This window comes from Tetrapisispora phaffii, chromosome 6, assembly GCF_000236905.1.
Source record: "Tetrapisispora phaffii CBS 4417 chromosome 6, complete genome".
Taxonomy (NCBI): domain Eukaryota; kingdom Fungi; phylum Ascomycota; class Saccharomycetes; order Saccharomycetales; family Saccharomycetaceae; genus Tetrapisispora; species Tetrapisispora phaffii.
The window spans coordinates 669112-694017 of NC_016525.1; the positions used below are offsets into that span (position 1 = coordinate 669112).

The 24906-nt window shown below is 34.5% G+C and overlaps 10 protein-coding genes across 10 annotated transcripts; 4 read left to right on the forward strand and 6 right to left on the reverse strand.

Annotated features, from left to right (window-relative positions):
- Window positions 1–897: 897 nt before the first annotated feature.
- On the forward strand, window positions 898–7317 carry GLT1 (glutamate synthase (NADH); the record flags this gene model as incomplete). Its single annotated transcript, XM_003686174.1, has 1 exon — window positions 898–7317. One exon carries the CDS (start codon window positions 898–900, stop codon window positions 7315–7317), a length of 6420 nt encoding a protein of 2139 aa, XP_003686222.1.
- Window positions 7318–7612: 295 nt separating this feature from the next.
- PAR32 (Par32p) lies at window positions 7613–8242 on the reverse strand (the record flags this gene model as incomplete). The annotated part of the gene is made up of 1 exon (XM_003686175.1): window positions 7613–8242. One exon carries the CDS (start codon window positions 8240–8242, stop codon window positions 7613–7615), a length of 630 nt encoding a protein of 209 aa, XP_003686223.1.
- A 1143-nt stretch (window positions 8243–9385) lies between these two features.
- Window positions 9386–11143, forward strand: DLD1 (D-lactate dehydrogenase; the record flags this gene model as incomplete). Its single annotated transcript, XM_003686176.1, has 1 exon — window positions 9386–11143. The coding sequence occupies one exon, from the start codon at window positions 9386–9388 to the stop codon at window positions 11141–11143; it is 1758 nt and encodes a 585-aa protein (XP_003686224.1).
- A 152-nt stretch (window positions 11144–11295) lies between these two features.
- On the reverse strand, window positions 11296–12441 carry PEX13 (peroxin PEX13; the record flags this gene model as incomplete). The annotated part of the gene is made up of 1 exon (XM_003686177.1): window positions 11296–12441. The coding sequence occupies one exon, from the start codon at window positions 12439–12441 to the stop codon at window positions 11296–11298; it is 1146 nt and encodes a 381-aa protein (XP_003686225.1).
- A 459-nt stretch (window positions 12442–12900) lies between these two features.
- MMR1 (Mmr1p) lies at window positions 12901–14553 on the reverse strand (the record flags this gene model as incomplete). Its single annotated transcript, XM_003686178.1, has 1 exon — window positions 12901–14553. One exon carries the CDS (start codon window positions 14551–14553, stop codon window positions 12901–12903), a length of 1653 nt encoding a protein of 550 aa, XP_003686226.1.
- A 940-nt stretch (window positions 14554–15493) lies between these two features.
- SBH1 (Arf family guanine nucleotide exchange factor SBH1) lies at window positions 15494–15739 on the forward strand (the record flags this gene model as incomplete). The annotated part of the gene is made up of 1 exon (XM_003686179.1): window positions 15494–15739. One exon carries the CDS (start codon window positions 15494–15496, stop codon window positions 15737–15739), a length of 246 nt encoding a protein of 81 aa, XP_003686227.1.
- Window positions 15740–16180: 441 nt separating this feature from the next.
- On the reverse strand, window positions 16181–17887 carry ILV1 (threonine ammonia-lyase ILV1; the record flags this gene model as incomplete). Its single annotated transcript, XM_003686180.1, has 1 exon — window positions 16181–17887. One exon carries the CDS (start codon window positions 17885–17887, stop codon window positions 16181–16183), a length of 1707 nt encoding a protein of 568 aa, XP_003686228.1.
- An 862-nt stretch (window positions 17888–18749) lies between these two features.
- Window positions 18750–20072, forward strand: RNY1 (ribonuclease T2; the record flags this gene model as incomplete). Its single annotated transcript, XM_003686181.1, has 1 exon — window positions 18750–20072. The coding sequence occupies one exon, from the start codon at window positions 18750–18752 to the stop codon at window positions 20070–20072; it is 1323 nt and encodes a 440-aa protein (XP_003686229.1).
- Window positions 20073–20147: 75 nt separating this feature from the next.
- On the reverse strand, window positions 20148–20960 carry TPHA0F03150 (uncharacterized protein; the record flags this gene model as incomplete). Its single annotated transcript, XM_003686182.1, has 1 exon — window positions 20148–20960. One exon carries the CDS (start codon window positions 20958–20960, stop codon window positions 20148–20150), a length of 813 nt encoding a protein of 270 aa, XP_003686230.1.
- Window positions 20961–21364: 404 nt separating this feature from the next.
- On the reverse strand, window positions 21365–24460 carry KAP120 (karyopherin KAP120; the record flags this gene model as incomplete). Its single annotated transcript, XM_003686183.1, has 1 exon — window positions 21365–24460. The coding sequence occupies one exon, from the start codon at window positions 24458–24460 to the stop codon at window positions 21365–21367; it is 3096 nt and encodes a 1031-aa protein (XP_003686231.1).
- Between the last annotated feature and the right edge of the window lie 446 nt (window positions 24461–24906).

The window sequence follows — 24906 nt, forward strand, 5'->3', positions numbered from 1 at the left end:
ACGTTCAACGATAATCTTAAGCGTGTGATTCAAATTGAAATTCTTTGTGTTTTTGTGTTTTTGTGTCTTTATGAGGTTATGAGGGGCCGGAAGCAAAGAGAACAAGAGGATCCGATAGTAGATTAGTGACTTTGTGCTATCGAGGTCGGAGAAACAGCCGTGGAAGCGCCTAACATTACCGATTTCGAAAACAAGTGTGCGTGCGACCGTGCGGGCGTTTTATACAAATCATATTTTCTTATCTCGTTTCTTTATTTTGTACAAAAGCAGTCACACGAACTCGTGCAGCCTTGAGATCAATTCAATGCTCACTTCATGGTGAATCGATGTTTAATATTTTGTGACCATACAAACGCTAATAGTGAAGATGTATAACAATACACACATTTGCTAATGGTTACAGTCAAAGGTTAAATGATAATATTTGAATGCAGACTTGTAGAGTATATATTTATATATATATATATATATATCTGTGTATTTCGTGGACTCGCTTGCATCTTCTGATGCCCACTTGCAATGGCTTGGACAATAAACGTTTGCTCATAACGTAGACAGGAATAGATAGTAGATTATCTGTAGACCCAACTAAATTTTGTATATTACCCGGTTATAGTTGTTTTATTTTGCTTATTTTTAATTTTCTAAAAGTGAAAAGCCGAGCATTTTGTAAAAAAAAATAAAACAAAAATTTAATATATATATATATACGTTGGAAAGATACAAATAAAAAAATATTAATAAAAATACCATCGGCGGCTAATATTATTCAATACCTATCTCCTGTTCTTTATTCCTAATTTTTATTTTATTCTGTCCTTAAAAAACAAATAAAGAAAGTGATCATATTTCTAAATTTATTTTTCTGGTATCCATTATAATAGAAGCTATCTTTTTATGACTACTTTACAGTCAGATACATTCGATCCTCTCGAGGAATCATATCAAGGTGGCTCCACTTTAAATATAGAGAAAGTAAAACATGATCATGTTTCTTGGTCTAATGTCATTCCTGATAAAGTAGGTCTATACGATCCGGACTACGAAAAAGATGCTTGTGGTGTTGGTTTCGTTTCAAACATTAAGGGAATTCAATCTCATAAAATCGTTTCGGATGCTAGATTTCTATTGTGTAATATGACACATCGTGGTGCTGTCTCTTCAGATGGCAATGGTGATGGTGCTGGTATTTTGATTGCTATACCTCATGAGTTCATGACAAGAGAATTTAAGCTGGATTTGAACATTGATGTACCAGGGCAAGGCCATTATGCCGTTGGTAATGTATTCTTTAAGAAAGATTTTCCAACAGAACTTTTGGAATCATCAAAATTAGTGTTTGAAAAATTAGCCTCTGACTTAAATTTGAAAGTTTTAGGCTGGAGAAATGTCCCATGTGATTCATCAATCTTGGGTCAAGTTGCTTTATCTCGTGAACCAACAATTTTACAACCAATTATAGTCTTATCTACTGACGATCAAAGCGAATCATTCAACGAATTCGCATTCCAAAAGCAATTATATTTACTAAGAAAAAAAGCTACTTCAGCTATAGGCATATCAAATGGCTTTTACGTCTGTTCATTAAACAACAAAACTATCGTATACAAAGGTCAATTGACCCCATCTCAAGTTTACAATTATTATCCGGATTTGACAAACGCTTATTTTAAATCTCATCTAGCTTTGGTCCATTCTAGATTCTCAACTAATACTTTCCCATCTTGGGACAGAGCTCAACCATTGCGTTTATTAGCACATAATGGAGAAATTAACACACTGAGAGGTAATAAAAACTCGATGCATGCTAGAGAAGGTGTCATGAGTTCTGAAACGTTTAAAGACTCATTAAACGATTTGTACCCAATTATTGAAGAAGGTGGCTCAGATTCCGCCTCTTTGGACAATGTTTTAGAACTATTGACCATCAATGGTGTACTATCTTTACCTGAAGCAATCATGCTAATGGTGCCAGAAGCTTACCATAAAGATATGGATTCGAATTTAAAAGCTTGGTTTGAATGGGCTGCTTGTTTGATGGAACCATGGGATGGTCCTGCGTTATTGACTTTTACCGATGGTCGCTATATTGGTGCTATGTTAGATAGAAACGGATTAAGACCATGCCGTTACTATCTAACAAATGATGATAGAGTTATTTGTGCCTCAGAAGTAGGTGTTATTCCAATCGACCCTTCATTAGTTATACAGAAGGGCAAACTGAAACCTGGCGATTTATTCTTAGTCGATACGGAACAAGGTTCAATTGTCGATAGCAAAGCTTTAAAGATGCAATTCGCAAAGAGAAGAGATTTTAAATCTTGGCTGTCAAAAGTCATTAAATTAGAAGATATTGTTTCCAAATTGGAAGACTCTTTACCTTCTGGTATATTCGATGCTAGTGAACTAACTGAGTCATCAAAAGTTCAAAGTGATCCACGTTTACTTGCAAATGGTTATACTTTGGAACATGTCTCAATGTTATTAACCCCTATGGCTTTAACTGGTAAGGAAGCATTGGGTTCTATGGGTAATGATGCGCCATTAGCTTGTTTAAATGAGGACCCAGTTCTAGTTTATGATTATTTTAGACAGTTATTTGCACAAGTCACCAATCCCCCAATAGATCCGATTCGTGAAGCAAATGTTATGTCTTTAGAATGTTATGTTGGTCCACAAGGCAATTTGTTGGAAATGAACGCCACACAATGTAATAGACTGTTCTTGAAGTCTCCAGTATTGCAGTGGAAGGAGTTTGAAGCATTAAAACTTATTGAAAAAGTACACCCAACTTGGACTGTCGCTAACATTGATATTACTTTTGAAAAATCTGAGGGTCTTTTAGGTTACACCGATGCCATTGGTCGTGTTACTTCAGAAGTTAGTGAAGCCATCGAAGGCGGCAAAAAAATAATTATTTTAACTGATAGAGCATTAAGTGCCAGCCGTGTTTCTTTATCATCATTAATTGCAGTTGGTGCAGTTCATCATCATCTAGTTAGAAATAGGCAACGTTCCCAAGCAGCTATTATAGTAGAATCCGCAGAAGTTAAGGAGATTCATCATTTTTGTGTTTTGTTAGGTTATGGTTGTGATGCTATTTACCCATACTTAGCCATGGAATCTCTAGTCAGATTGAATAATGAAGGTTTATTACGTAACATCGAAAATGATGAAATAATGTTAGATTCTGATACTATTTTAGAAAATTATAAACATGCAATCGATAGTGGTATATTAAAAGTTATGTCAAAGATGGGTATTTCTACTTTAGCATCATATAAAGGTGCTCAAATTTTCGAGGCTTTAGGTTTAGACAATTCTGTTATTGATTTATGTTTTGCTGGTACTGCTTCTAGAATAAGAGGTGTTACTTTTGAATATATTGCACAAGATGCATTTTCTTTACATGAAAGAGGTTATCCATCGAGGAAAACCGTGTCTAGATCGATAAATTTACCAGAAAGTGGTGAATATCACTATAGAGACAGTGGCTATAAACATATAAACGATCCAACTGCTATCGCCACATTACAAGATGTCGTGAGAAATAAAAATGAAGATGCATGGGAACTTTATGTTAAAAAAGAAACCGAGGCTATTAGAGACTGTACTTTGAGAGGGCTTCTAGAATTGGACTACGAAAATTCTAGTTCAATCCCAGTTGAGCAAGTTGAACCTTGGACTGAAATTGCAAGAAGATTTGCCACTGGTGCTATGTCCTATGGGTCTATATCCATGGAAGCACACTCAACACTAGCTATTGCTATGAACCGTTTAGGTGCTAAGTCAAATTGTGGCGAAGGTGGTGAAGATGCTGAGCGTTCAATTGTTAGTCCAAACGGCGATACCATGAGATCAGCTATTAAACAAGTTGCCTCTGCTAGATTTGGTGTTACATCTTATTATTTGTCTGATGCTGATGAAATTCAAATTAAGGTTGCTCAAGGTGCTAAACCTGGTGAAGGTGGCGAGTTACCAGCTCATAAAGTATCTAAAGAGATTGCCAAAACTAGACATTCCACCCCAAATGTGGGATTAATTTCACCTCCACCTCATCATGATATTTATTCTATTGAAGATTTGAAACAATTAATTTATGATTTGAAATGTGCAAATCCAAGAGCTGGCATTTCAGTCAAATTAGTTTCCGAAGTTGGTGTTGGTATTGTAGCATCAGGCGTAGCAAAAGCAAAAGCCGATCACATTTTAGTTTCTGGTCATGATGGTGGTACAGGTGCTGCCAGATGGACTAGTGTGAAATATGCAGGTTTACCATGGGAATTAGGGTTAGCTGAAACTCATCAAACTTTAGTCTTAAATGATCTAAGACGTAATGTAGTTGTCCAGACAGATGGTCAGTTAAGAACTGGTTTTGATATCGCTGTTGCAGTATTACTAGGTGCAGAATCATTTACACTAGCTACTATCCCATTAATTGCTATGGGTTGTGTTATGTTAAGAAGATGTCATTTGAACTCATGTGCTGTTGGTATTGCTACGCAAGATCCTTTCTTGAGATCTAAATTTAAGGGACAACCAGAACATGTGATTAACTTTTTCTACTACTTAATCCAAGATTTAAGAAAAATTATGGCTAAATTAGGTTATCGTTCCATTGATGAAATGGTAGGTCACTCTGAAAAATTAAGAAAAAGAGCGGATGTTAATCCTAAAGCCATCAATATTGACTTATCTCCAATTTTAACCGCTGCTCATTCTATCCGTCCAGGTGTTCCAACTAGATTTGTTAAAAAGCAAGATTTAAAATTACACACACGTTTAGACAACAAGTTAATTGATGAAGCTGAAATCACGTTAGATCGTGGATTACCAGTTACTATCGAGGCAAATATAATTAATACTGACCGTGCTTTCGGATCGACGTTGTCTTATAGAATTTCAAAGAAATTTGGTGAGAAAGGTTTACCGAAAGATACTGTTGTGGTTAATATTACCGGTTCTGCCGGGCAATCGTTTGGGGCTTTCTTAGCCTCCGGTATTACATTTATTCTGGCTGGTGATGCCAATGATTACGTCGGGAAAGGTTTATCTGGTGGTACTATCGTTATCAAACCACCAAAAAATTCCACTTTTCGTAGTGATGAAAATGTCATTGTCGGTAATACATGTTTTTACGGTGCTACATCAGGCTCTGCATTCATTTCTGGTAGTGCTGGTGAACGTTTTGGTGTTCGTAACTCCGGTGCAACTATTGTAGTTGAAAAAATTAAGGGTAACAATGCATTCGAATATATGACAGGTGGTAGAGCAGTTGTTTTATCACAACTTGAATCTCTAAATGCTTTCTCTGGTGCTACTGGTGGTATTATTTATTGTTTGACGTCCGATTTTGATGATTTCTCAGGAAAGATCAACCATGATACAGTTGTTTTGGAATCTCTAACTTCAACTGACGAAATTGCGTTCGTTAAGAACCTAATCCAAGAACATTACAATTTTACAAAGTCAACTTTAGCTCATAAGATCTTAGGTAATTTTAACCATTACCTAAATAATTTTGTGAAGGTTATTCCAACTGATTACAAAAAAGTATTGGAAAAGGAAGTTGCTGACGTTATAGTCAAAAAAGAATTTGAGACTCAACACTATTTAAAACAATTTGAACGTTCCAAAGACGTTATTGATGCTACCAATGGTGATATAGACAAAATGCTTGCGATTAAAATGGCTGAAACTATTATTTCGAATAAATCTATTTTACATGAACCTAAGGTTTTAGATTTAGAAGATTCTATTCCAGATTCTGAATCTATTACAAGTAATGTTGAAAAGGTTGAAAAAATTAGAGGGTTCATAAAGTATAAGGTCCGTAAGGAAAGTTACAGATTGGCTCGTTTAAGATCAAAAGATTGGAAAGAAATTTCCAATGCAATTAGCAAAAAAGATGCTAAATATCAAACAGCTAGATGTATGGATTGTGGTACACCTTTTTGTTTATCCGATACTGGATGTCCTATATCTAATATTATTCCAAAATTCAATGACTTAGTTTTTAAAGATCAATGGAAATTAGCTCTTGAGAAGCTTCTAGAAACCAACAATTTTCCAGAATTTACCGGTAGAGTATGCCCAGCTCCTTGTCAAGGAGCATGTACTTTAGGTATAATTGCGGCTCCAGTTGGTATCAAGTCAATTGAAAGACTGATTATAGATAATGCCTTTAAGGAAAAATGGATTAAACCATGTCCACCAGAGATTCGCACAGGAAACAGAGTTGCCATAATTGGATCTGGTCCAGCTGGTATGGCATGCGCCGATCAGTTGAATAAAGCTGGTCATTTTGTTACTGTTTATGAAAGAGCTGATCGTTGTGGTGGTTTATTAATGTACGGTATTCCAAACATGAAATTAGATAAAAAAATTGTTCAAAGGAGAATAAAATTATTGGAAGATGAAGGTATTACATTCATTACCAACACTGAAGTTGGTAAAGATATCCAACTATCTCAATTGAAGTCGCAATTTAATGCTATAGTGTTTACCATTGGTTCCACTATTCCAAGGGATTTAAACATTAAGGGTCGTGAATTGAAGAATATTGATTTTGCGATGACATTACTAAAGGACAACACTGAAGCTTTACTAAAGAAAGATTTAGAAACTGTTCGTGCATCATTAGAAGGTAAGAAAGTTATTGTAATCGGTGGTGGTGATACTGGTAACGACTGTTTAGGTACTTCAGTTAGACATGGTGCGGCATCAGTTTTGAACTTTGAACTGTTACCACAGCCTCCAGCCGAACGTGCTAAGGATAATCCATGGCCACAATGGCCACGTATAATGAGAATAGATTACGGTCATGCTGAGGTCAAAGAACATTATGGTAGAGACCCTCGTGAATACTGTATCTTATCAAAGGAATTCATTGGTAACGAACAAGGTGAAGTCAAGGCAATCAAGACTGTCCGTGTTGAATGGAAGAAATCTGAAAGTGGAGTATGGCAAATGATTGAAATTCCAGGTAGTGAAGAAACTTTCGAAGCAGATGTTGTTTTACTGTCAATGGGTTTCACTGGTCCAGAGTTAATCAATGACGAAAGTATCGTCAAAAATAAAAGAGGTACTATTGAGACATTGACAGCTTCTTCTTATTCAATTGATGGTGATAAGTTATTTGCTGCTGGTGACTGTAGAAGAGGCCAATCCTTGATTGTTTGGGCTATTCAAGAAGGTAGAAAGTGTGCCGCAGCTATCGACCAACACTTAATGGGCAATACTTATTTACCAGGCAATGGTGGTATTGTGAAACGTGATTATAATCTGTTAGAAGAATTAGCATCAAAGATAAACTGATCTGCAAAGAATTCCTTCTAACTTTTACATTATACTATTATATCAATAGTTGTACTATATTATTTATTATTATTTATTTCAAAGAATTATTTATTTGAAGTTAGTTTGTTAACTTCATATTATTAATGATATTATTATTACAGTTTCATATTATAGAAGTACTTATATGACGGCTCAACTACTAATGTATTTATAGAGCCTTGGCTATACATGTGATACATCATTGTATTGAGACTGACTATGCAAATATTAGTTTTAGTTTCATTATGCCTAGAGGGTTATTATTTATCTTTTTTTAACAAATTATGCAATTTGATTTCTTGTGGCTTTTATTTTTCCTTGTCTTCTTAGCCTTTGCTCTATCATAACTTGTATTACTAAGATATGCTTCTAAAGATTTATTACTCGCAGAAGGAGATAACATATTTCCTGCACCCCCTCTTCCAATCGCAATGGCCTTAGGCTTATCACCTCCAGTTGAGGTTTTTTTAATTGAATTTCTTCTAGATTTACTTCTCCCTGAAGAACCAGATAAATTATTGGCTGTTGCAGATTGCGACCTTACATTCGATATGGCTGCATTGACTGAATTTCCCTTCAAAATCTGTATCGGGGTTACTGAATCATCGATCAAATCACTGTCGTGAGATTTCTCAACAACATCATCAATATTTATAAAATCGTCATCTGGACTTCTATCAGTTTCTTCACCACATTCCTCTACATCTTGAGCTTTCCGCGTAAGTTTTGGGTCAACATTTTTCCTCATATTACCTGCACCACCTCTACCTGTGCTATACACTGGCTGAATAATATTTGGTGTCTGCGATCCCTGCCTGACCATTTTTGGAGCGGCCTTTGTCTCAGAAGAGTGTATATTTCCTGCCCCACCCCTTCCTGTCGAGATCATGTACTTAGAACCCATTTTTTTTTCTCAAAATAAAAAGGGAAACGATATTAACCACTACCTATTTGGGCGTCTCTATATATAAAATTACTTTGCTATGCTGCCTCTCTAATATCCTTGAACTTATACCAAACTTCCAGTAACATGGGAAACCTATTTATTACCTATCTTATATATATTACGAGTTTGTTATTCCATAAGTCATCAATATTTGAAATAGTTCATGACGCTATGACGGGCGCCGTCATTAATGAAACGGCAACTGTAAAACAGCGCAGAACTAAAACTAACCTTGTCACGCTTCTTTGCATAAAACGTGCTGGCAGACAAACGGCCGCAGACAACGCCGAGCCACCTGTCGTCGAACAACGGTAACCGCAAGTTACCCGGACTATACTCTGGACATGCCCCACGGTACGCAGCACGCAGACGACCTCTGTCCCGTTTGTCGAGGAACTAGCTCAGACTAAGCAACCGTATCCTTTCTTCTGGATCAACTTTCCCTCCATCTGCTCGTGTGCTCATCAGCAGCCTGCTCCTATTGTCCAGCGGCCACTCCTGATGGATGGCAGATTGAGCGTTCGCTAGATCTGTTGTTTTATATGGCGGCAGTGACCACCTTCCCACAGAGATATAACAACAGCTATCTCCTGGACTCTTGCTTCAGTACCACTAGGATCGAAATGTTTTGGGTCGTTGCGGAATGCCAGATGTTAAATTGGCGGATCGGGCCTGTGGGACAGGAATTCGCTGTCTGGCAAGTGAGAAGTAGGGTCTTCCACTATTCTGGTTGCATATTCTGAATCGCGATGGCACTCAGCTTGCTGTCTCTCGAGGAAATCTCGTAAATCGAGCGATGTTAGCTTCATCTTTGCAACATTCTCTGGTGACAGATCTCATCCCCCCGCTTAATTTCTCAGATCGTTTCTTTCACTCTTCGTCCCTTATAAACAGTCCCGCACTTCGCAAGCGCTGCCTCGAAATAATGGACAAAGCAAAAAAGTGACACAGGAAAACCTCAGCTACAAACCCCAGAATACTTGCTTATATATGTACATATATAAGCATGGTGTACATACAACAGTGAAATCATGAAAACTTCTATGGCTCATTCTTGTCTCGTTCTGGAATACATGCCACCAAACAAAGGTAACATTAAATATGCTGAAAAGAACAGTAACTACAAGACTCTATAAAAAAGTACTCAATAGAGCATTCAATTTCACAAAATTATCTAAAGGCAATCATCTGCTTAATGGATCAAGACTGTACACGACAGCCTCGAATATAAATAAGGTGAAACGTTCAAAAAAATATACATGGCTGCTTACTTGGGTGATAATGGGAGCGGCCGGTTATGAATTGAATAATTTTGTCAATGACAGGAGAATCGTTAAAAGGAACTTCGAACCTGAAAGTTCAACTCTACCACTAGACAGATTAACCCCCCCTCGATATGAAACAGATCCAGAAAAACTAAAGCTCCACATTGAAGACTTAAAAAAAATAATGGATAATGATTCCAATAATTACACCGAGATGCATAATGAATTGGTAAACCATGCTGATAGTTATTTCAATACACATCATCCACAAGATATCGAACTGGATAAACCGACAATTGTACTTTTCCCAAGAAATACTCAAGATGTTTCGAAAATATTAAAGTATTGCCATACACATAACTTACCAGTGATTCCATATTCTGGGGGTACTTCATTGGAAGGTCATTATGTCACCACGAGACCTCCTAGTACTATTATGGTTGATTTTTCAAGATACATGGCTAACATAATCAAATTCTCTCCTGCTGATTTGGACGTAACCGTGCAACCAGGGCTCCCATGGGAAGACTTGAATGACTTTTTAGAAGAAAAAGGATATATGTTAGGAGTCGACCCTGGTCCAGGTGCACAGATGGGTGGTTGTATTGCAAATTCTTGTTCAGGTACAAACGCTTACAGGTTCGGAACAATGAAAGAAAATATCATCAATATAACATTAGTATTACCAGATGGCACGATCGTAAAGACCAAGAGAAGGCCAAGAAAGTCCAGTGCAGGGTATAACTTAAATGGTTTGTTTGTAGGTAGCGAGGGTACACTAGGTGTTGTGACAGAGGCGACAGTGAAGTGTCATGTCAAACCAAAGTGCGAAACTGTTGCTGTCGTGACCTTCCCAACCATTCAGGATGCCGCAAACTGTTCTTCTAAGTTAACTCAAAATGGTATTCAACTAAATGCAATGGAATTACTAGATGAGAATATAATGAAATTAATAAATTTATCGAAATCAACCTACAAACAGCATTGGGATGAAACGCCAACTATGTTCTTTAAAATCGGTGGTCAAAACGAAACTATTGTTAGGGAATTAATACATATGATGAAAAGAATAGCTAAAGAAAACAAGTCTATCAAGTTTGAATTTTCAAACGGTGAAGAAGAAAAATTAGAGATGTGGGAGGCCAGAAAAGTAGCAGTATGGACTGTTTTGGATACTGGTAAAGCTATCAACGAAGATGCTAAATTATGGACAACTGACGTCGCTGTGCCGTTATCAAATTTTGCCAAAGTCGTCGAAGAAACTAAAGCTGATTTAAAGGAAAGTAAATTATTAAATATAATTGTTGGACATGCAGGAGATGGTAATTTCCATGCTGCAATAGTTTACAATAATGAAGAAGAATTCAAAAAATGTAAAAAAGTGGTAGATGATATGATAACAAGGGCATTAGATCACGACGGTACTTGTACAGGAGAACACGGGGTTGCTCTTGGGAAAAGAAAGTACTTATTAGAAGAATTGGATGAAGATACTGTCGATCTAATGAGAAGGATCAAGTTAGCAATAGATCCAAACAGGATATTAAACCCAGACAAGATATTTAAAATTGATCCCAATGACACAGCTGAATAAAGCCACTTTTAGTAAAGTAAATATTTTATTTATATTCAAGGTATATGCTAAAACTTCTTTTTATTAATTATTTTAAGTATAGAGTAAATGATGCATGCAATTTTTTTCATCTAGATACAATGTATTCGAAATATTACAACTTAATTACTTTATTATTCGGTGGCCGTTACTTTTATTTTAGTTTTGTTTCTTGGTATTATTTCAATGTAATTAGATGGAACATAACCTGTATCTCCATTCTTAGTTCTAACTTTCCACCATTTAGATGTGTTTCCGTAAGGATCTTTCTTTGTCAAAATCGCCATTAAATCTCCTTTGGTTAATGTTAATTCAATTTTTCGATTCTCAGGGTTGAAATCAAATAGTGCCCTTGCAAACTCTAAGTTTGATAGATCTATCTTTTCATTAACTCCGTGACTAGACTCTATCGTCTGTAATTTAGAGATAACCCTATTTAAAATATAAGGTAATCCAACAATGGAGAACAGGAAAAGCAGCAACGGTTTCCATGATATTTTATGTCTTCTGCGTTCGTTGATTCCTTGTTGAAATTTGACAAATTCTTTAATCATAGATGATTTCAATTCATTTTTAGATGATGGCAGTCCCTTTGTACCATGTGTTGCAATGTTTAATATTTTTTCATAAACTTTATTAAAGAAAAAAATTCCTAATGCTGATCCAAACACTTCCTTTAAATAATTAAATTGCTCTGCGATTGATAATAATGTAAAAAAAGAATTATGTGTCGCAACATATGTTGATTCTAACATTTGAGCAAATCCACCTATAGCGCCAATAACCCCTTCTATTAGTTGAAAAGTTGATTCAGTGGAGTTATTCATATTACTACCATTCATATTGTTGTAACTATATGGATTACCTTGTTCATACATATTATTATTATAAGGGGAATTGAAATTATTCCTAAAACCGTTTAGAGTTCCAGAGTATGCAGAATTTAGATATCCAGGTAGACTTGAGTTTTGATTGATGCTATTCCAATTACTTGTAGTTCTATCAAGATCATCGTAATTATTGTGATTTTGGTTAAACATATTCGCAGGCAATGGGTTGGGGATTTCTGGAGCCTCATTACGGCCATTGTCAGATGCATCATTATGCTCTTGGTATACATCATTTCTTCCTGATTTGTTTTCTTGAAATGTGACTTTCTTTGATACTTTTGCTATTGACGATAAATTGAAAACATGGTCGTTATTGGGCAGACTTTCTTCATTCATTGTTCGGCTCTCCCACGGTTTAGGACGTATATTCGACGTAGAAAGAGAGGCCATCCCTAATATATAAATAGACAATTTATCCAATAGATAATATACTATCCTCTGAAATAGGTTGAGTATTCAAACAAATACAGTTCATTAAACTTTCATATCCAAATCTCTCTCTTTTAAAATAAGCATTATAGTGAGTATGACTGAAATAGTCAGCCTTAATTTATATGTGCTTGAAAACTTTGAAAAACTGTCGGTCTTTATATAAAATGATAAGATGTTCCATATATAATGGTTCATAAAGACTGTCATTTATAGGTAAACTAATGATTTAATTCAGTGAGTGAAGAGACATAGTCTATATGATTGTATAATCATACCTATATTGATAAAAATATTTCATAAATGATGTATTATTTACTGGAACATATATTTTATATAAGTCTATGTGGGCGAACCGGGTATTACATATAATTCTTATAGATATGTTAATTAGTGAATTGGTTATTAATATTATTGTTCTTATTTCTTTTCTATTTGTAGATTCAGTTGGAACCCTACTTTCTTTTTATTTCCAATGATTGAATTTCTCTTAGATGGTAGTTGCGGTGTAGAGAATCGTTGAATCTCCTCTGTGATTTCTTCAGTTAAGAAATCCCTCTCTGAAGTGTATGTCATGTCCACTAATTCCTTGATATCAGTTAAGCTTCCAATACTGTCAGAAAAATCATCTTCTTCGTCGTTTAATTCAGATGTCGATTGATCGGATGATGATTTAGCTTCCTCTATTTGTTTCAAATCCTTATCTGAGATACGGGATATTCTAGTTTTGACAGAACTGACCTCATCTTGGTCTGTTGATATATATTTCATGTGTGCGGATGGAAAATTGTTGTCAACTAGTTTGTTCATTGCTTTTTTATAATTAGCCAACTTTCTCTCTAACCTTTTCACCTTATTTCTCATGTGTCTAGTATCTTTCTCAGAATATTTAACTCTGGAAGTTGCTGGAATGGACTGAATTTGAGATGTGCTAAGTTGCCTCATTTTTTCGTTTTCTGATATAAATGTTTGGATCAATTTTTCATTTTGTAATTTCAATTCATTAATTTCGATCTCTAACTTTTTAATTCTAAATTCATTGCGTGCAGAATCATCGCTTTCTGACTGCGAAGGAAAACGTTGGGAAGGTTGTGATAATTGTAAATTGGATTGCTGTTGTAATTGATTATACCAATCAAGTTCGAAGTCAGTTGAAGCTGATGAAATAAAACTGTATCTGTTATTTTTATGGTTATTTAATTGAACAAAACCATTTCTATCCGTTGGTAATGCGTCTACATTTATATCTTTTGGAACTTCATGTAGTTCTGATTCTTGAATAGTAGCATGCTCGCTCACAATTCTTTTTTGTACTATTTTAGCTGGATGAACCGCTGGTAATTTTTCAACATTACAATTATTTGCTTCCAATGACTCTATTTCGCTAATGCCATCTTGTTCGTGCATGGTAGAGCCACTTAAAGTACTTTCTGTATGTGATATTTTTCTTAATGCATTGTTTTTCATAGTACTTTGAGGTTTATGTTTTTCTTCTTTCGATATCTTTGAAATGGTTAGTATTTCTTTCTCTGTATGGGTTTCTTTTGAAGTGGTAACTGGGATGTTTTCGACCTTTTCTTTTTGTCTATTAAAGTTAATGAATGATTCTTGTAATTGAGCAAAAATTGACGTATTTAATTTTCTAGTTTCAACATTTTCCCTTTGACTATTTTGATTATTTTGGGTATTATCTTGATCAGTTTTCTGTGTGTCCATTGTTTTTGATGATTGTTTCATTATAGTTGAGAGCAAAGGAATTGCTGAATTTTGAGTATTCAAATATTCTGGTTTAAGCATTTTTGGAGCTGCACTTCCTATTGATGGAAATTGAATTGGTGAACCAGACCTCATTATATCTGAGCCTCTTCTTTGCCTCGAGCGGCCAGTACGTGTTGATTCATTCAATTTTGATAGTGACGTCCTGTAGATAGATGAGCCTTTTGTATTGTCTAGCGATAACTTTGTTGGGGAAAGAAGTAAGTTTTGTATATTATTTTTATTAGCGGGGTCCTTGACATGGAACGCCATGGGAGACATAATTGGCGAGTCTGCTTTGAAATTAGGAGAATACATGTTTGAAACAAGTTGGTGGAGTGCAATAGGTCTCTCTCACGTAAACGGTACAATATATAGCAAAATGAACTGAATAAAATAAAGCGAATGAATTGAGGTGAATTTAGTAACGTCACAACCTGATATATTTGTTTGTGATTATTTTTGTCCAATGTTCTGATTATATCAACCAAAACTGAATCGAAAGAGGATATATATATATATGAAGCAGAGTATAACCGTTCCAGATCAGAGAGCGAAACGGGTCAATATTTTATAGCAGCCAACAGTCCCCCATTCAACAACAATGTAAACAATCTATAACTCACCACCACCTTCGTTGTGGCCACACCATTAACAGTTCCTGTTGCTAGCAATAATGATTCGAACTCTCTCTCTCACACACACACTCTCTCTGTCCCCTCGAGCTGGTGGTTGGTTGCTTTGAGACACTTTCTAACATTTTTCGAGGCATTGGGATCTTTGTTTCTGTTTCCATTTTGCCAAATTGGGTAATTTCCACAAGTCGTGTAGGGCTGCTTCAGATCTGGGTTAGGGTTGTGAAGCTGGTAGGGCGGTACATGCCGTTGATATAGGGTTAGTGTGTTTTTGGTCTGTTTTGGCCTGTTTTCTGGGTGATTACCCGGACGTTCCCTGAAATTGTTCGATTTTTCGAAGAGATGAGACAAGTAGCGTAATGTATTCGTTGGCCATAATTAAATTGAATATCAATTACAGATGCCACAAGTGACTTCAATTGACTTTAATTGCAGTTAGAGTTGTCTTCGATTGTCAATTGATTGCATACATTCTTATGTATTTAAGAATTAGCGTTTGGTTTCCGAGTTTCCATTTGTAAGTTTTGGTCTCTTCCTTTCCTTCGGTTGCAAGAGTCGGTGTGCAAACAATTGATTATTAACTTTGTTTCTACCTGATTCAATCATAGAACTAACATACCAACATGTCAACTCCTCCTGGTGGTCAAAGAACTGTAGCTAAAAGAGCTAAGGCTCAAGCTTCTAAGGGCAAAGCTGATGCTAAACAACCAGAAAACCAACAAGGTGGCAACTCCATATTGAAAATTTATTCAGATGAGGCTAATGGTTTAAGAGTTGATCCATTGGTTATTATATTTCTAGCAGTTGGTTTCATCTTCTCTGTTGTCGCCTTGCATATTATTGCTAAATTTACAAGCAAGATCTTTTAATTGATGCAATCTTGTTAAAAAATATATATATTTGAATTGCATCTTTTTAATTTTATCTGTGAGATATATCTTCATAATTTAATCTATAAGAAAGTCGATTATAATGATCACATTTGTTCGAGGATTGTAAAATCCGTATCCTTTAAAATACCATATATATTCAGTTATATATATATATATATATATATATATATATGTGTGTGTGTGTGAATAAAAATAATAATGTTTTTAAGGTATGGGAAGCAGTTATTTCATTAACTAGTTCTATTATATATGGGTAAAATTGATTTATATATGTGATTTGTCTGTTTGGGTTAGACTTTGAATATGTATAAAGTGATCCTCGAATGGCAGTATATATTTGTATGTATGTTTCCAACTACCATATCAATAAATATTTAGTGCGTAGTTATATGCGGTTAATTTTTTTAATTGTCTACATTAAAATTTCAAGAATTTTTGGTAAACCATATTACCTGTTTCATCATGGTATTTGTAATCTAAATCTTCTAAGAATTTTTGGAAGGTTAGGTTTTCTCTTGGTGGAACGGAAATACCGGCCAAAATCTTACCAACGTCAGCGCCATGGTTTCTATAATGGAATAATGTTAAATTCCACGAGTCACTTAAACCAGCCAAAAATTTAGTTAAGGCACCTGGTCTTTCTGGGAATTCAAAAGAGATGATTCTTTCATTAGGAACTTTCGAAGCACCCCCGACCAAGTATCTACCATGAGATTTGGCCATGTCATTATCAGAGATATCAACGGCGTCAAAGCCTAAAGCATGGATTTGTTGCATGACTTGTTTGATTTCCTTTTCACGGTCGACAACGTTGAAAGATGTGTAAATGTAAGCCTTTGGAACTTCACTGGTGGAATCATGACGATGCTCATTGTATCTGTAAGAAAATTCAGTCACGGATCTTGGGTGGATAACATTTTGAAGTTTCTTGAAGGAACCTGGCACATCTGGTAAGGTTATCAACATAAACACTTCTTTTCCTTCACCTAACACAGCACGTTCTGAAACAAATCTTAATCTATCAAAGTTCATATTAGCACCAGACAGGACAGGAACATATGTATGTTTTGAATGTTCGATTTCTGGATGTAAGTGAGATACATATTTTTTCATACCAGCAACAGCTAAAGCACCGGATGGTTCAACGATACTACGTGTATCTTCGAAAATATCCTTAATACCAGCACAAATTTCATCAGTGTTCACGAGCACAACTTCGTCAACGACTTCTTGAGCCACTCTAAATGTTTCTTCGCCAAGTAAACGTACAGCAGTACCATCAGCAAAAGATCCCACGGATTCTAGAGCTGCTCTCTTTCCAGATTGTAGAGAAGTGTATAAAGCGCAGGCATCGTAGGTTTCAACACCAATGATCTTAATATGAGGAGCAATACGTTTTAAGTAAGTACCAACACCTGCGATCAAACCACCACCACCAACAGGTACAAAGACTGCACCAATTTTGGAGGACATGTGAACTTGTCTTAAAATTTCCATTGCGACAGTACCTTGACCGGCAATAACATATGGATGATCGAATGGAGGAATGTTTGTCAATCCTCTCTCCTCGGCCAACCTAGCACATTCTGCTTTTGCTTCGTCGAAATCGTTACCGTATAAGACAACTTGAGAGCCTAATCTTGAAACATTTTGATATTTGATTGATGGTGTAGAGACGGGCATCACGATAGTAGCAGGTATTTTCAAGTGTTTTGCAGCGTATGCGACACCTTGAGCATGGTTACCGGCAGAACATGCAATAACACCTTGATTCTTCTGCGTATCATCTAATTTTGCCATCATATTATATGCACCTCTCAATTTGAAAGAAAAGACCGGCAATAAATCATCTCTTTTCAATTGCACGTTTGTGTTTAATTTCGAGGATAAAACAGTACCGGTAGTAATTGGCGACTCATCCATAACGTCATAAACTGATGATCTCAATATCAACCTAACATAATCTGGAGTGTTATCATCTTGTAACTCATCTAATTTCAAATTGGAATGTAATCTAACCAAATTATCTGACAATTTAGTGTGCAAGAAACGCAATCCATTTAATGGAACACGGATACGACTTGCAGTTCGTAAGTTTGTCTTCAGAAGTAATCTTGTCGACATTTTGTGTTAATTCTTGCCAGAGATATTCTTACGATCGAGGTTGCTTTGCGAATATCTGAAAAAAAGGTCAAGAATTAAAAATATAAAGCAACAACTCAAAGAAATAGTTAGTTCAATAAAAATTGATACCAACGACTACAATTAACATAAGAGAAAAGCAGTCGATCCAATTCCAATCTTTAAAACCGACATAACAATAGTATTTGTAATTTAACAGTAAGACTCATCTTCCATAGGATGTCTATAGAGGTAATAATATGTTGAAGTATTCGTTCTTCTTCTGAAATTTCAGCTCGTTGCTGCTATCAAAAAAGAAAAGTATTTCAATCTCGACTTTTTCGAAAAATAAAAAAAAATGTGGACAAAAACCTATCACGTGATATGAAATTAGGGCGGAAGTAAAACTCCGACATTTTACGAATCCGGGTAAACCAACAACCCTATTCTGATATTTTTTTAAAATGCAACCCTATTAGGGCGGTTAGGGTTTGAAGTGATTTGCAATTTCAAAAGGGCCATGGTGCGGGTAATTGAGATGGTATCCCAGACAAGGGGGACAGTCACAATGATCTTATTATATAAAGAGGGGGGGGAAGAAGGGGAGGAGCGGTAGATAAAAAGGTCGGCGGTAAACTCTTAAACTGTTAGTTGCTGGTATATCACTATGTTATACGTCTTATCAAAGACAAAGGGTTAGGAGGAATCAAATTGACAAGTGCTCCGCTAGTGTTTTTGTTGTTTCTTTTGGTTATTTAAGAGCTCTGACTTTTACTTTCAACAGTTGTTTAAACAGATCTCCCTCTGACGAAAAGCAGTAAAAGTCAAAAATATAAGATAAACATACATTGGCGTAATAAACAAGATGAGACTAGATAACTTTTTGAATGCCCTATATTGGAATTCCAATACATTAGGGCAGAAGCCATTTGATGGAATATTAACTACAGATGTCAGTTGTCCTATCGATCTTCCTTTAACCTGTAGAAATGCCACTGAGGTGACAGATAGCTGTTGTTTCGAATTTCCAGGAGGTATATTTTTACAGACTCAATTTTGGAACTACAGGCCGTCAAGAGTGGGGATGAATGCTACTGAGATAGAGAATGAATTAGGCCCTCTAGATGCGTTCACCATACATGGATTATGGCCAGATAATTGTGATGGAGGGTTCGAACAGTTTTGTGATAAATCTCTTTTTATTGATGACGTCTATCATTTATTGAAAAGCGACGAATTCAATGGAGAGAACTCTCAAGACTTAGAAATATCAGGAGAAAACCTTTTGAATAATCTTACATCTCTTTGGAAGAGCAATAATGGTAACCATGAATCCCTATGGATACATGAGTTTAATAAACATGGCTCATGTATCAATACCCTGAAACCAAAATGCTATAAAAATTGGAACAATATATCAAATTCAAAAAGTATTGTAAGTAAAGAAGAAAATGATTATTATAAAAAAAGAGCTGTATATGATTATTTTAGGATTACATACAATCTTTACAATGAAAATAATTCTTTCGAAAAATTGGCAAAATTTGGCATCGTTCCAAGTAATTCAACTACATACACAAAGGAACAAATAGAGAATGCTTTAGGCTCTACAGAAGGCACCGACGAGGTCACTGCAAAAATATTTATAAATTGTGATAGCAATAATGTTTTGAATGAAGTTTGGTATTTTTACTTATTGAAAGGTTCACTATTACAAGAAGAATTTGTTCCAATTGATTCATTCGATAATAAAAGAAGCAGATGTAAAGCAACTGGCATTAAATTTTACCAAAAAGGTTATATCCCAAATAATGGTGGAAGACAGCCTCCATCAAATTCCAAAAGAGGAATTGTCAGAATAAGTGGTTACAACGGTAATTTAATTAAAAATGGGCGCTGGATGACAAAAGGAACACCGGCAAATTTTGAGATGATTAAGTCTCCTTTTGGAAGTTACTATTTAAAATCACGCACTGGATACTGTACTGTTTCTGTTTCAAAAGGTCTGATATGCAATGCAAACATTAATAATGCAGCTCAATTTGATTATGATGATAAGAACGGATATATAGGCTACTCAAATAACTTTATGTGGTCTGCAGAAACTTATCCTAGAGGTAACACACAGAGTGTTGTTTACTTCAATAATAAAGACAATAAATACCAGTTTAAATTGAAATTTGTATAAAAGTGACTACATGTGAATAAAATAAATCAATTATGCTTTTTAAAATTGTGTAAATATCTAATATGTATGATTATTCTATCTATTTGGATCAGTCATCCTTATTATTTGAGTTGTACTGTCTGAAGGGGTTGGGTAATATCCATTGTAAGTGCTTGAATCCATAGATGCTGTTCTGTTACCAGAGAAATATCTACGATTGGTAATTGATTCAGGAGAATCTAAATAACTTGCTTTCTTACTTCTTCCATTGAAATCCTCATTCCTGCTTGGAAACCGTGAGTATTTGTTATTTTCTGTATTAAGTGATGGGATTCGACTTTGGCTGATTATCATTCTCTTAGACTCAGAAAGTTCCCATTCTAGATTTTGTATCTGTGCATTCATATCTTTTATTCTAGATTCTAATTGTCCAGTGATATAGTGTTGATCATTGCGATCTTGTAATAGATTATTAATCATTGATCTTAATTCTTGAATTGAATTATTCTGTGTACGTATCTGTTGTTTTAAAATGATTAATTCACTTGATTCGTTTCTTATGTTATTGGCATCGTTCGATGAAGAATATGGTAGAGGATGTATATTTTCATTCCTTGATTCACGCAGTTCCTTTCGTAGTTGATCTTCATAGTACTTGCTGTTAATATATTTTTCACTCTTATTATTATTCTTAATAGGATCATATTTTTTAGTGTTCTTCATGAAACTGTGATTTTGAGAATCATCTTTTTGTAAAGCAAAACTCACATTCTTTTCTGGAGAGTAGCTCGGATTTTTCTTTTCATAAATCAATTTCTTAGCCTCTGAAAACTTTCTTTTGATATCCATTATCGAGTTATCTTCACTATACTTTTGATCAAAAAAATCTTTTGAAAAATTATCTCCCATCTTGTCCCAATCTTAGCCTTATAATATTATTTGAAGAACTGCAACCTTTATTAATATTGATTTGATTGCAATCTATGTATGCAATTGTAATTAGCTTAACTTGCATTTGTAACATAAGAACTTCTTTAATCCATTTCTAAAATATATGTAAACATCGCACAAAAATATTGATATTCTAATCTTCGTGTCTAAATTATGGTGATTTTAATATTTCGCGTCACTAAAATAAGTGTGCAATGGCCACAATAATGACGTATTTGAAGAGAGTAATAGATATATATTCATTATAGACTATACTTTTGCTATGATATACTGAAAGTTGATATATTAAGTTTATCAATTATCTCACTATTTAAGATTATGCTATGCAATGCTACTCGAAACTCCTTTCGAAAACCAACATATTAGTTACTTATTTTAGGTTGTTGGATTGAAAGGAAAAGTAATAAACTTTCCCTTAAACTTTGATTAATGTTGTTGAAAAATTCTTGATAGGCAGGAGGCCCCAAGTGTGACTCTAGAAACTCCAAAGTCTGTTTAATGAACTCTCTCAAACTGATATTATGAACTGGATCATTGTTTTTCAAAAGCTCATGATTTCTTAATTGTTCAGGCGTCAATTGGTAAAATTCCACGGTTTGTTCGGTAACAATATCGTTCAGATGGTATTTCTCACAATCACCACTTTGGGTTTCATTGATTTCTTCTAATAAATCGACCCAGATTTGCATAATGGTGATTATTTCTGATAATACTACAACTAATCCAGTTCTTAATAGACTTGAAATACCAAGAACATGGATTTTCTTTAGTTTAGGATCAAATATATCTTTAAAACAATATTCCCAACTGGATATTAATTTGCTAAATAATCTGTCAAATGGCATGTCGGAATAAACAACTTTTTTATGTTCAATATCTAGTTGAGCGTTAGATGTTGTTGTTGGCAATGCTTGGTGGTACATTTCAATAAATTTCATTAAAGCAGTAGGGTTAACATACGCAATCCTTGCAATAATCTGTAACAATTGCCCACATTGATGATTTGATAATGCTTCTTGTTTAAAAATACTATTGAATAAAGAGTTCAAAATTCCCATATCGTAAAATTTTTGAAGAAGAATATTCTCATAATCTGCCTCATTAGATAGTATTAAAATTTCCCAAATCTCAAGTATTAAATAAAATGAATCGTCTCTCAATTTTAATAAATAATTGGATAAGTAACTGAAAATCTTACTGAATGAATCAGATGCAAAAAAAAGTTGTGGTGATAATATTAAAGTGTAACTTTTGACAATTTCTAACAATGTTGGTAATATTTCTGAATGTTTTTCAATAGAAGATTCTAAAAATGGTAAAAAGTCAACAAATCTATCATCAAATTTTGTTTCATTGCTGGAATAGTTTTGAAGTAGTATTCCCCATAATTCAAAACCATCTTCACTTAATAAATGATGATGTTGAGATGTTGGATCACACACTATGTTCACAACAGGAATAGCAATATCCCAAGTCAAATAAGATTGTGGACCTAAAGATTGAACCAGGTTTCTTAGTAATCTAATTAAAGCCCCTGATAATATTCCTTCCGAAGGGTTATTAGTTGAAATTTCCCACAACTCCGGTATAATTTGTAATATTTCAATTAATAAATCTTTGCTTATCAAAGGTTTCGTTTGAATAATAATATCACTCAAAGTATTAAGAACATATAATCTAGTTTCGGTCAGTGAAACAGAAGGTAATATTTTCCTTAATAAAATCGTAACGATATCTTTTAAGAAAGGTTCAAAATTATCTTTATTAAAATTCCAGTCATCCACCATCGTTCTAATAGATTGCACGACTGTTAGTAAAACTACTTTATCTGATTCATTCATTAAGATGTTCTCGAAAAATCCATAACAAATTTTCTTTGATTCTTCAGAACACTTAACAACAGACCATTCGTTAATTATTACTGCAACTCTTCTTCTTATTATCTTCAATTGATCAGTAGAGTTGTTAGTGGTATCTGATGCTTCAGGTAAGAATATTTTTACCAATAGAGAATCAAAATCCACCATATCGCAAATGGCATTAGCACTCAATTGGAAGGCTGCATAGATTGCATCTTTCATCAAGAAATCTTCTAATGAATTGGACAAACTAGATGCATCTTTCTCAATTTTATTTAATAAATAAGGAACTAAAAATTCTGAGAATGAATTAATTAAATCTTGAAAGAAATTTTCAGCACATGGTCTGATTTGATATTCATAGCTTGTGGACATCTGCTCGTTTATCCATTCTTCTTGATCCATAAACCAATTTTCCAATTCTGATGGTCTTAATTTTAAGTACCATGTCATTAATGTGTCAACCAAATCAGTAATTAACTTTTCATTTAAAAATTCTGCATTAAGTTTTTCAATAGCTTTGTCGATACTAGCTTTATCACTCCTTGCTTTCAAAGTAATTGCTCCCTTCTTAAAAATAAAATTGATTACTCTTTTAAAAACTAATAGACCTCTAATGACAGTTTGTTCCCAAAAGTCACCAGTGGTATCTGCAACTTCGTTATAGACGTTAGGAGCATACTCAAAGATAATTTTTGTATACACTATCAATATATCTGTTGAACATGGTAACAAAATAAATGTTGCAGGAGAATTTGTAATCATACTATAATATAGTTTACCGTAACATCTTATGAATTTTTCGTAATTGTCAAATGTTCGGAAGTTATTATAATTAGTTATTAAAATATCGAAATGCTGAATGGATAATCTCATGAAATCAATTACAATTTCATCTTTTGCAGGATTATCGACACCTTCTATTATCATCCTTCTTGTGCACTTTAATGCCAAATATGAAATTTGGATATGTAATGGGAATTTCTCATTTATATTAATTGATGAATCCGTCCAAGACACGAAATTATCCAAATAAATCCTTATAACGTATTTTAGAATCAAGGGTATTTTGCTTTGCATAGCTGGTCTGCATCTACCTATCCTGGCTGCGCCTAGAATTTTGATAATTTGGTTGATATGTAATAATGTGTTGTAAATATTAGTGTCATTTGATGAATTAATATCTAATAGTCTTTCTAAATTTTCAAACAAATCTGGCCAATGACCAGGGAAATCGAATCTAGCAATCTTGGCAGTAGCTTGTGCATTTTGGATCGACAGTTGATTATTTTTCTCATTAACTAAATTAAACAGTCTTTCTCTGATCTTCAACTTTTCATTTTTATTAATAGCATTTGATCTAGTGGATCTCCAGTATTTTTCGATACCATTTTTAAATTGTATAATTGATATCCATCTGATTTGCAAAGAATTGTCCATGTTCAAATAGATTGATTGCAAATAATAATGGAAACCTTCCTGAACCTCCCATTCTTTCAGTTTAGCCTCAGCCAGCTTTTGTATTTCAGACCCGATGTTCTTAGGGTCACTTGCTTGCTCAAGCACCTGAATAAGATTGATTTCAGTTAAATCTCCCATCACTAAAAATATTGCAATAAAATAGGAATTTTGATGTAAAACTTGGCGACGATATAAACTCTTTAGAGCCAGCGCAATAGTAACCTAGTTAAGCTTTCTGTTAATGTGAGTATAAGTATAATGGAAACTATTCTTTTCTTGACTAAAACCCTCCGAATATTATAAATTAAAATCGTTTGAGAGATACATATAAGTCTCAGAACTGAAAACTTGGCGGAGTGAAAAAAGATTATTGCAATGCGCTTGATCAATTAGATGTGATATATTAGAAGGTTCCTTAACTAGTGTGTAATATAACTTATTGTTGAACCGAATTTAATAAATCAGAAGTAGCCATCAGGTCTAAATTGCTAAAGGGCTTAAGCAAATTTCTTCCTTTGATGTTGTTACAGTTCGGGTAAAATCTGGTTCTCTGTATGGACGGTTCAATAACATAAACCATACCA